General features: G+C 28.3%; 1 protein-coding gene across 1 annotated transcript; it reads left to right on the top strand.

Annotated features, from left to right (window-relative positions):
• Positions 1-9,520: 9,520 nt before the first annotated feature.
• Positions 9,521-12,252, top strand: LOC111282598 (sugar transport protein 11-like). The gene is made up of 2 exons (XM_089761500.1): positions 9,521-10,884; positions 10,988-12,252. Exons 1-2 carry the CDS (start codon positions 10,420-10,422, stop codon positions 11,603-11,605), a joined length of 1,083 nt encoding a protein of 360 aa, XP_089617626.1. The 5' UTR covers positions 9,521-10,419; the 3' UTR covers positions 11,606-12,252.
• The last annotated feature ends 831 nt before the right edge of the window (positions 12,253-13,083 follow it).

The following is a 13,083-nucleotide window of genomic DNA, read 5'->3' as shown; positions in this document are numbered from 1 at the left end:
TGTAGGCCAAAAAAAAAATAGAAGGGGCCCAAATAGATAAATTAAAGTGAGTGACACAAAAATTTACATTGACTTCAATCAAAGTGGACAGCTTGTGTCTGAAAGAGCTACCAAGTTGGCTATTCATATTGGAGTTGTCTTTCGTAGTAGGATTTCAATTATGTACACCAATTGGTGATGAGTTTCTGATGTTCTAAAAGATGATATATGATAGTCGGTTGTGGTATGTTTATTCAACTATTTCATAAAATTTGTTATATGATCATTTAATTGAAATTCAAAGTATTTATACTAATTGTGTTAAATTACTTAGGAATGGTTCGAAGTCTCAATTGACTGTAAAAAGATTGTGTTGCAATCTGCTGGAAAAGCATTCAGAGACTTAAAAAGTAGATTGACAACCCTATATATTTTACCATTGGCTGATCAAGGTGATGTATTGGCTATTCCACCTGCATCATATGTAGATGTAATAAGTGTTGAAAATTGTATAAATTTTATTCGATATCGACTTTCAAAAGATTTCTCAATAAGCAAACCCATTATTAAAAAAATTATTTATAAGTCTGTATGCAATATATCTTTTGATCTTCATATGCAATTGACGTAATTTTTTTCTTTTATAGAAAATCAAAGAAAACCAATGAAACATTTGGGCCAAACAACAATATCACCATCAGACAATGAAAAAAAGATATGCAAATGTAAAGTATGAACTTGTATGTATTCGCACACTTGTTTTATACTCATTAATGAATATTTATAACATTCATTTCATACATTTTGATTCTTATATTACAGTAATTTAATAAGAATCAGTGAGCTTTGGCACTGAAGTTTCTAGATGGGATGTCTAAAAACAAGGACATCTATAGAATGATGGATCATTTATAGATGAAGCAACAAAAAAAAGGACAAAAAAGATTGTATGTATAACTACTTTTTTAATATCATGTATGATTGACATTATGGTTGTATGCATGACTGTATACTAGCTTGTATAGATTTCTTGTTACAACCCATCTTATTATTGTATTTTAGGATAATTATGTTACAAAAGTCAAATATGGTGAACTAGTAACCCAGTAAGGTAAAGATCTATTAACTTTAGCATTAAGCTCTAAAAAAAGGCCTAGTCGAGTTCGTGGGATTGGTAAATTTGTATTACCATTAAAGTTTTTTAGTAATTAATCCAAAATCTCGTGAATGAGAAATACACAATATGAAGCAATCATTGAGCAACAACAGTAACGAATTGATGACCCGGAGTAATGCCTTAATAAGCAACAACAAAGACTCATTGCTTTAGAGGACATGTTAGCAGTATTATAGCATAGCATGCTAGTGGGCCAGTCTGATAGCATCATCCATGTAGGACAAGCTTTTGTTGCAAGTCAGGTAATGAATCGATCCTTCGATACCACCCATGAAGTATGATTTTGTTTATAACTTTAATAGTAATTTGTTTATTATATTTATTGATTTAGTTTTAATACTTATATTTCATTAAATATTATAGCAAGATGTTGGGACTAAGAGTATGACCCTTGTTCAGGCTACTATGGATGAGTTATCTAACTATTCATTGGAGCATTTATCCGAAGGAAACTTCATAACCATTGAGTTTGAGGAAGGGTTATTTGATAAACTATCATTTTCTTTCATTGGTGTGGAGGAGGTTAAAGAATTTGTGAACTGGATGAATTATCAGTTGTTGATATTGTTGCTTATATGAGGTTAGCTTATAAATACAAATATACACATTCAATATGTATTAATCTATATTACGATGTAATACTAACTAGTATTGTTGATTGTTATCGTGTAACTTTCTATATAGAGAACTTAAAGGGAGACAGTTGACCAATATATTTAGATTTGTTGACCCAAACTTCATTAGTGAACATAGTGGCACAATCGCTTATCGTGCTAATCATGTGATTGAATGCATGAAAAGACCAGTTGATTATTATTTGCTCCCGTATAATGCGCAGTAAGTTTTATTCCAACCTTAATTATTCCAATTTTATCTAAATATAATCTGATGCGTAATCTGAGTATATCATTGTTATTATTTTGTAGTCATCATTGGGGTGCTTATTGTGATTGACACTAATCCTTAACACCATACTTACTTAATTTAGTTAATCCAATGGTGATACCTAACCCTGATAGTCAAACTTTTATAAAGAGGTATTACACTTTATTATATTATATATCTTATGTTTCTTTATAAGTAATTTTATTTATGTATTAAGTAATTTTTTTTCTTTTCAATTTAGGATAATATCTGTATTCTATAACAAGACAAAAAAATTGAAATGGGTGTCATTGTTGGTAAATGTGAAATTTATTCTTTTATGTTGAATTTATGTAGATAAATATTTTTTAAACCAACTCAATTTAATTTTTAGGTACCTCGTCAAGCCGGTAATACTGAATGTAGTTATTATGTCCTTTGTTTTATGCGAAAGATAGTTTTATATGATTTTATGACTACATCATTCAAGGTTAGTATAAATTTCATAAACTCGTTATATCTTCAAAAAAATAAAAAGCTAAATTATGTTATCATTTATTAACATTTACTTCTGATATTTTTTTTTAGTGGGAGAGTAAAGAAAGCTTAACGGTAAGGAACTAGGTGAAATCCGTAAAGAATAGTATGAGTATGTATTATCATTTATCAATGTTGATAAACCTTGAGGTTAGACATTATTGGTTGAATGTAAATATATGAGGAACAAATTGTTATAATGTTTTTAACATGCCATGTTGAATGAAAAATTTAAGTTTGTAGATTGGGGTATTGGTTTAATATTATTGGTATACTTAATATGAATATACTAGGTGTACTTAATATAATATTGAGTACGATTATTTCAGAAAAGTATATTAATATGACAACATTATCAGTTTTTAATTCGGATGTGTGATTAATTTATTGAAATACAACAATGTTCATTATGTAAATTCTAAAATGTAATTCATAGTATCACATATATAAACCAAATATTTTCTAGGCATAAATATACAACTAACTTTAAATGTTTTTCGGGCATAAACTTACAACTGACTTGATATATGCAATATCAAAAATATTGTTTTTGATGGGATTAATGAAGGTGTTTTTAGTAAGAAAATGCCTTGAATCATCCCTAACAAAATGTTAGTGAAAGCGTTTTTTACTTAAATTCCCTTCAATAATCTCACCTAAAAATTTATTGTGTGGAATATTAAAGACATTTTAGGTAAAAAATGTCTTCAAGAATCTGTTCTAACTTTTTTATATGGATTATTGAAGGCATTTTAAAAAAAATCGTCGTTAATAATACCAACTAAAAATTAATTGAATAGATTATTAAAGGCACTTTTGGCTAAAAACGCCTTCAATAATCTATTCCATAATTTTTATATAGATTATTAAGGGCATTTTTTTATCGAAAATATCTTGAATAATCCCTAACAAAACATTATTGAAGGTATTTTTGAAAAAAATTGCTTTCAATAATCTGACCATTCAAATTTATCGTGTGGAATATTAAAGGTGCTTTAAGCTAAAAACGCCTTCAAGAATCCATTCTAACTTTTGTGTATGGATTATTGAAGGCGTTTTTGACAAAAAAATCACTTTTAATAATCCAAACTAAAAATTTATTGATTAAATTATTGAAGGTGAGTTCAGCCAAAAATACCTTTAATAATCAGTTCAATATTTTTCTTATGGATTATTAATGGCATTTCTCTGCCAAAAACACCTTCAATATTCTCTCTAAATTTTTTTTAAAGTAATTGGTGAATGTATTTTTACCTAGAAAATACTTAGAATAATCAATTACAAATATTCTCTACAAAAATCTAAAAAAGGCTAAAGGAGGGGGATTGAACCTACCATCTTATGGTTAATATCCATATGATCCTAAAATTTTGATATGATATTTATTAAAGGCATTTTTGACCAAAAATGACTTTAATATGCCTGTGAAATTTTTTGGTGAAATTATTAAAGGTATTTCTTGTAGATAACGCCTTCAATAATAGCATACATTTTTTTATAAAAGGGATTATTGAAGTTATTGTTTGCCAAAAATATCTTTAGTAATTCCCAATCATTTTTTTAACGAGATTATTCAAGTCATTTTCTACCAAAAATACCTTTAGTATTCATTCAAAATTTTAAGACAAGATTATTCAAGGTGTTTTAGTCAATAAATATCGCTAATATCAAGTTTTGGGTGGTGTTTATAAGTAACAATACCGTTATTTGAATATTTAGTGATATTTTGATAATAAATGCCTTAAGTTTTATAAAAATACGAAAGCTAGCAGTATTTGTAAGTGAAACGTCGTTACAAAACTATCATTAATCTTTCATTTTCTTGTAGTGGGACACTCTTCTCTCAGCCAACTCAAGACCAACTTCAATAAACTCAAGGTCTAGCAATCTTTCTTTTGATCCCAATGATGCTCGAATTCCACTCGTTGCTTCACCAACTTACTTGAAGGTGCCCTCACATGGCGTCACCAAATAGCACCTGAACAGGCTAATAGACTTTAAGATGCCCAAACAAAAGTTAGCTCCAATGCCTGTGCTTGCCCATACACTTATTTAAGGATCACTATCCCATGTATTAGGTCTTATTCGTTGCATTGCTTCGAGGGAGTCATGGAAGGACAAAAGCACACTAAGATCTGACTATGAGACCTAGCCTACCATGATCTTTAGCAAAACTAATTTGAAGCTTTGGACTTTTCCTACATAATTGTTTCGGGTAAAAGCACAGTAGTGATCCACTAGGCCATTTAATTTGGAAATTTTAGACTTGGTATCAAACATATCTAGAAATACAGTGGAAACTTGCCTTTTTTTTTTTCCAAAGCTAAAAGCTACAAATTGAAAGCTTAAAAGTGAGAAGATCCAAGGAAAAGAGATGAAACCCTTTTTGTAATATCCATCCATCTATCCATTCATAATATAAATGCTGCAAATGTATTTTCTGCACTATTTGCCATAATTCATAACGTTGTTTTTTTGTGAAATATTTAAATGTTATTAATTATTTATTTTTTTAATATTTACAATATATATTTTAAATTTATAAAAATATTTGTTTAAAGATTTTATGTGCGTGTGTGTCTGACTCTTTATACCAAATTTTAATTTTAAAATTTTTTTTTACCTTTTTTTCTTTTTTAAAATATACTTAGTAAATAACTTTTTTAGATTTTATTTTTTGTGTGAAACCCATTTGATGTTGAAAGTATGTTTTTTTTTTACTTTTTTTCTTCTATTTTTTTTATATATTTAATAAATATTTTTAAAAATTTATTATTATTTTTTGTAAAACTCACTTGATATTAAATGTATGTCATGTGACAAGTCATTTGTTTCCTTTTTTCACTTTTTTATATTTTGCTATTTACTTTTTTATTTTCTAAATATTTAATATATATTTAAAAATTTTTTAATATGGGACCAATTGATATTATTATTTAAAAAATATTTTTTCTTTATTTTTCTTTTTTTAATTTGATTATTTTTAAAGTAAATGGTATAAGCGAAAGTATAAATATTGTATCCATATTTTTTTTTTTACTTTTTGACTTTTTTTAAAAAATTCATAATATAAAATTAAAAAAAACATATCATTATTAATGGTGTGAGGGAGCTTAACTTTTTTTTTCTTTTTTTTTTTTTCATTTTTTTCATTTAAAAATATTTTCTCTTTTTTTTTTTTAATTTTTAAATTAGATGAGTTTTTTTAAAAAAGGAAAACTAATGTGAGCATGTGATATTCTATTTCATTTTTTACATTTTTTTAATTTTTTAATTAGATAAATTTTGCACCAAAAAAATTGATAAATAAATTTTTAAAGAAAAATATATATGAAGATATATATGACAAAACAATTCATATCATATGAGGTTCAATTTATGCAGATCTAATATGTGCGTTTTTAAAAAAAAATTTAGGATAAAATAAATTATTTTAAAAATTGAGGTCAAGTCAAATAGGAATTTAAGGTGTTTCATCTCGTCTAGGTATGCCATGTATTTTTTTTCAATATTTAACTTTTTTTTCTATTTTTTCTTTTTATATATTTAATAAATAATTTTTAAGATTCATTTTTATGGGACTTACTTGGTATTGATGGTATTTCACATGTCAAACCATTTGTTTCCTTTTTCTCTATTTACATTTTGTCCTTTTTTTTTATTTGATAAGTATTGTTTTAATATTTTAATGTTAGACCCAAGAGTGGACGACACATCCGGATTTGATTTTGTTCTTTCTTTAATCCTTTCTTTTTTCTTTTTTTTTTCAATCTTATTTTTAGCTTTTTTAAATCCATGATACGAATTCTTTAGAAAATGTTATCATTATTGATGTTGTGTGCCAGCTCAATTTTCTTTCTTTTTATTTTTTTACTTCTTTTGCTTTTCATCTTTTCTTTTTTCCGTTTTAAGTTTTTTCTACCTTTCTTATGTTAATAAATATTTTTAATTATTTTATATACGTGGTCAATATTATATTATTCATTAAAAAAAAATTTTATTGTATTTTTTTATAATTAAATAATTTTAAAAAATAAATATTAATGAAAGTGTTGACGTGATATTTGAATTTAATTTTTTTAAAGATTTTTTTTATTTTAAGGTATAATAAAAGGATATTAGAAAAGAATATTGTAAGAGAAGCTCATCATTACTAAAGTCGAATGACGACTGTACTTTTTTCTTGCTTTTTGTCTTATTTTTTACTCTTCTTTCTTTTATTTTTTTATTTTTTAATTATATTTTTTTGAAAAATAAATAGTTAATTTTTTACCTTTTTTATTTATTTTTTATATTTTTAATCAAGTAATTTACAGCAAAAGAAATCAAAAAATAATTTTTTAAAAAATATCATTGGGGGTATGAATAACAAAACAATCTATATCCGATAAGTTTTGATTCATTCGAATTCGATAGTTATGCTTTTATCTGAGATTAAATCGAAAATTTTTCGAAAGTTGTTTACTTATTTCATTTGGTCTTGATTGTATATATTAAATTATGTTTTGTATTTATATTTATACATATGTGTTATATTAATATAGATATTATTTAATATCTTAATAACAATATTATATTTATATATAATTTAGATGTTATTTGTGCATCCATGCATTATATTAATTTATCTCATTTTAATTTTTGTTTGATCCTTGTCTTGATGTGTAGCCTTTTTTTTTTTTTTACTTTTTTTCATTTTTTATTTTTTAAAAAATTTAGATAAAATTTGTGAAAAATCTTATTAAATATCCATGTGGCATCCTAATTTACTTTTTTTTTCTTTTGAATTTTTTAATTATATAAATTTTACAATAAAAAAAACAGATAGATAAGAGGGCAAAACAATTCGTATTTGATGGGTCTTCACTCAATTGTGATGTCCATGTAGTTTCCCAATAAGTTTTTCTTTTTTTTTTTCTTTTCTTTTTTTTGGTTTTTTTATTAAAGTAATTTTGTAAAAAATCAATAGAGGTGTCGGCATGGCAACAATTTTGGCTTTTTTTTCTCTTTCATTTTAAATTTTTTTTGATTGGATAAGTTTTGCAACAAAAGATATCAATTGATAGAGATGACAAAATATTTCGTAAATCCATCTTGATGTAATAAGAGGCGATTTTTTAAAATTAGGATTAAGTTGAGATTAGTCAAGTTTAAGGTACTTTGTCTTTACCCATTTTAAGGTATACATAAAAAAAATATTTTATTATTTATTTAATTTTAAATATATATTATATTAATAAAGTTATTTTTTTATCTTAATTTAATAAATTAATATTTTAAGTTTAATATGGGATGTCAATGTGACACCCCTTACGAGCTCTTTTTCATTTTTTTTCTTATTTCTTATTTCTTATTTTTGTATTTTTTATTTTTCTCTCAATTTCATTTTTTTCAATTCTTTTTGTTTTTTGTATTTTTTATTAAATAAATTTTATGAAAAAAAGACCAATTAAGATATTTACATGTCATTTTTATTTTTTTATTTTTTTTTAATTAGATAAATTTTACAAAAAAATAAAATGAATAGAAATGGTAAAGCAAAAAAATTTTCACGCGCGCACGACAACACACGAGCATTTTGCTAGTTTTTGTTAATGTTGCTACTGATGCTCTCGAGCTTCACTTCAGTTAAAATTAAACAAGTTAGACACTAGCCATCTATTTTGAATAAAAAAATTTGGTACCATTTTGTACCATCTCATGGGTCTACCTCTAACAATTTAAAATATGATATGATAATACGATATAAAACATATATATGAAAGTGATATGATTTAAAATTTTAATAAAAATTATATATGAGTTTGACAAAAAATTTTTTTTTTTTATATTTTTGTATTGATATAAATTATAATATATAATTTTCATATAAAATATTATTTAAATACATAAATTATCGATATTTTACTATTACTTATAATTTGTTTCTTCTATAGGTTAGACTTATTGCTGTCTTTGTTTATTAATAATTAATTAGTAATATCTTATTACTACCATATGCTTCTCTATATAGTTTCTAGTTCTACAGACTTCTACCATTTTGATCCAGTTATAAAATGCTGGCTCTAGTGCGGTGGAAGGACTCCCAACACGCTTTCAAATGTAGCCATAGTATGTCACTTTCAGCTTCAAATGGAATGTCAACTTAGGTGCACTAAAGATTAGGTTTGTCATCCAGTCCTATATTCTCCTGGAGAAAAAGACATTTCCCTGTTATGGCGCTTACCTCCTATCCAAGAGACAACTTGAAACATAATCACGTAGTAGCATCAAATTATTAGCCTGGTTGGTTTGTAAGAATATTAATGATGAACTTTACTCTTTCAAATCTTTGGAGGTCGAACACCAAAATTTTTACTCTCATGCAAGTGGATAACTAATAAAATTTACAAAAAAAAAAGAAAAGAAAAAAAAATCCCAAAGTGAAAAGAATAATGGATATATGATCACGAATGAATTACTAGTTTTAACGGGAGCTTAAGGTTGACGTATAAGATGTTGAAGAATGATTCAAAATTGAGTTCATATTTAAGCTTAAAGTCTTGGTTTTTAGGATATAATTGGTAATAGATGTTGATTTTTAGGATTAGTTGATAGCAATTGTTAAAAGTAGTTGAGTAATTTTTAATATTCAGTTACTTTTTTTATTTTTTTATTATCTGTTAACTGTTTGAATTTTTTTTTCTAATAATTATTTTATAAGTCTATTAGAAGCTGATTGAGTTTAATAAAAATACAGAATAATTTATTTACAATTATCCAAAATTAATTATTTCTTGTGAGTCTTAATTTTAGAAAGTCTATCTCCTTTCCCAACATAAGAGCAGGGTAGGGTCAAGCCACGTGAAACATATTACTTTCAGATGGTGCATTCTCATGGACAAGATTTCTTTGAGAGATCGTACCAAGATGCTCTTGATCTGAAAATTAAAAAAGAAGAAGCCGAACTTATTCTTTAATCTTTATCAGAATCTGTTGTAGTATCAAATTGGAAGGTGTGATCAAGTTGCACACCAATGTGAAGAACTGGGGGTGATACTTCTGAGACTATATAAGCAAGCTGTTCGTGTCCTAATTTTTTCACACTCAGGAGTCAGGAGGAAATTAGCAATGGGCAAATACTATATATAACAAGGCAACTCGCATCTACTCTCCCTCAAGGGCTTCAGCAACAGCAACCTCTCGTTATGTGCAAGCTTAATATGCCTGCAATGACGATTGAGTGGTGGGTGAAGTCCTTGTCGGAGAGTCCATGGGACCTGTCTTGCATTCTGTCGATCCGATCAGTTATAAAGACCAACAACAAATGCTTCTTGTTCAGACAGCTATGGTATTTTTTTTTTTTTGTTGAAGAACATATATAAATATAGAATTATAATGTTTGAGATTGAGATTTTCACCTACTTTAGAGTCTCTATAGATAACTTATTTCCTCTTCGGCATAGATTAATCAAAAATAATTACTGGGTAGTTGATATTATTTTCTATCTCTAAGCAGTTGATTTGTGAATTTATCCAAAGATAATTAGTATTTCCCCGGACAAAGGCTCATCCAGCCAAGTAAGATTGAAACTTTTGGTATCACAATAACTAACAATACCACATTTCACAGGCTTAAACGGTATGATAGAAGAAAAAAAGCAGTCGATAATGAGCGCAAAGGCTTGACTACATAAATAGACAGTTGCACCCTATCTCTGTGATGAAATCATCAAGATTTCCTCCGCTTTTACAGGCCTATTTAAGAGGCATTTACTGTAACCTTTACAATGATTTGAGGATTGTTCATGAGGATTATTTGGGATTAGAGACAACCAACATTCAATAAGCACAAGTGAGTTTCTCATAAAAATTTGAAAAGAATGGCTGGGGGAGGATTTGTTGCTCACGGCCGGAGAAAAACCTATGAAGATCGTGTCACTACCTTTGTGGTCACCACTTGTATAGTTGCTGCAATGGGAGGTCTCCTCTTCGGATATGATGTTGGAATTTCTGGAGGCGTGATCTCAATGGAATCGTTTCTGAAGAAGTTCTTCCCATCAGGTTTAGAAAAACAGAAAAATAATAAGGCCACTACTCATGAAAGCGAGTATTGCAAATTCGATAGCCAGCTACTAACATCGTTCACCTCTTCGCTCTACCTTGCCGCTTTGTTAGCCTCCTTTTTTGCTTCTGACGTGACAAGGATCTCTGGTCGGAAAGCTTCCATGTTTATTGGAGGCATTGCTTTTCTTATTGGCTCCAACCTTAATGGTATTGCCATGAATATGATATTTTTAATCATTGGCCGCTCGATGCTTGGTGTGGGTGTTGGATTTACTAACCAGGTAAAAGAATTTTCTATTATTTCTCCTTCTTTATAACCTGCCTCAAAAAACTCATGTCTTATATATATATATATATATATATATATATATATATCCATGGCAGTCTGTTCCGGTTTATCTATCAACTAAGATTAGAGGAGCTATCAACATTGGTTTCCAAATGGCGGTTACTATTGGGATTCTAACTGCTGGTCTTATTAACTATGGCACAGAAACTATCGAGGATGGATGGAGAGTTTCTTTAGCTCTTGCAGGCGTTCCTGCGATAATGATGGCTATCGGAGCTGTCTTATTACCAGATACTCCCAACTCCCTGATTGAGAGAGGCTACACTGAAAAGGGAAAATTAATATTACAAAGGATTCGTGGCACTAAGGATGTCAATGAGGAATTAAACGACCTCGTTGAGGCAAGCGAAGCAGCAAAGAAAGTGGAAGACCCTTGGAGGAACATCCTTGAGCCAAGACCTAGGCCCCATCTCGTCATATGCACTCTCATCCCGTTATTCCAGCGGCTCACTGGCATCCATGTTATCACGTCTTATGCGCCTGTTCTCTTCAAGATTTTAGGCTTCGTTGAGAACGCTTCATTTATGTCTGCGGTCATATCTGGCTTAGTGAATATGCTTGCCACGATTGTTTCCATCCACTCAGTTGACTCGTTTGGAAGGAGGATTTTATTCCTTGAAGGCGGCGCCCAAATGATTCTTAGCCTGGTATAGCTACCTTTCTCAATTTTTTCACGTTACCAATTCAATAAGCGACACACATTTAATTTTATTTGACATATATAGATATTGATTGCGGTTAGAATCACGATAGCTGTGCAGTTAGGGTTCAATGGTGAGGGGAGCTATGCAAAAACCGAGGCCAATTTTCTGTTGTTCCTGATCTGCGTGTACATAGCAGCATTTGCATGGTCTTGGGGGCCATTGGGATGGTGGATAAATAGTGAGATTTGCCCTCTAGATATCCGACAAGTTGGACAAGCAATTAATGTCTCAGTTAACATGCTCTTCACCTTCTTAATTGCTCAGGTCTTCCTCTCCACGATTTGCCACATTAGGTTTGTTCTCTTCCTCCTCTTCCTCGGGGCTGTTATAACCATGACCATTTTCATTGCCTTGTTCTAGCCTGAGACAAAGAACATCCCGATTGAAGAGATGAACAGAGTCTGGAAGGGACATTGGTTCTGAGGAAAGTACATCGCAAATGAAGCCGTCAACGGCAACCCATCTTCCAGTGTCAAAGTTGTTGTATGACCAAAAATGCAGAGTGCACTTAAAGCCAAAGCAAAAGTCAGAAAGCAAATAAAGAATTCATATTCACCTTTGTTGGGTTTTATGTCTTGATTTAACCTTCATTTTGTTACCTTTATTTGTAGGCCCGATTTTAATTTTATAATTTTTTTCGCTTAAAATTATGTGTAATCATTATCAAGAAAGTCAAAAAACATTTTTTTTCGGGGGAGAATTACAAATTTATGTAGTGGAATTAACCCGTGGCCAATGGGCCTTTTTATTTTCCTGTCATGCCATTTTCCCTTCCTTTTCATTGATACCAGGAAAATCTCCCTTGCTTAGCTACGAGAAACCCTAATAATTTTTTATTCATTAAAGTTTAAAATTAATTATTTTAAATTAAAATTTTTTTACAAATATAATATTTATTTTAAATTTTCTTTGTCCCTTTTTTTTTATAGGTTGCTTTTTCTTTTGTCAAAAGAGTCAATTTATTTCACCTCATTTTAAAGATATAAATTGATAGAATTAATATGAATACTTATAACATTTTAATTATTCAAAAAGAATTGTTAAAAAACAAATAAAAATAAAATCTAAAAAAAACACATTAAAACCATATAAAAATTAAAAACAATTGAATGTATACAAAAGATTTAAAATTATATTAGCCGAACAAATTAATATTTCTTATCAAAAGTCCAAAAGTTTGAAGTTCATTTCACTTTATAATATAAAACTACCCACTTACATAAAAAATATTTCAACTGTACTTGTCAATTAGATGAACCATGTAGTTATGTTTCATTTAATGCTAAATGTTAGATGTAAGATGTTAGATAATAAAATGTCCAAACTTGGGAATAATAATATTCTTACATGTACAAATAAGAATTACACAACAATTTAATTTCATATAACTAAAACACATAATATTACTAATTTTCAAACATTTCCCT

Source organism: Durio zibethinus, chromosome 5, assembly GCF_047325235.1.
Source record: "Durio zibethinus cultivar Kanyao isolate XHJ-2024 chromosome 5, ASM4732523v1, whole genome shotgun sequence".
Taxonomy (NCBI): Eukaryota; Viridiplantae; Streptophyta; class Magnoliopsida; order Malvales; family Malvaceae; genus Durio; species Durio zibethinus.
The sequence above is the reverse complement of the archived record's forward strand: the minus strand, read 5'-3'. Positions and strand labels throughout refer to the sequence as shown.

Excerpts from the sequence above, each read along its gene's own strand:
- LOC111282598 (XM_089761500.1), top strand. The coding sequence starts at position 10,420 with ATGGCTGGGGGAGGATTTGTTGCTCACGGCCGGAGAAAAACCTATGAA. Across the intron at positions 10,885-10,987 it reads GTGTTGGATTTACTAACCAG|TCTGTTCCGGTTTATCTATC; the intron begins GTAAAAGAATTT and ends TATCCATGGCAG.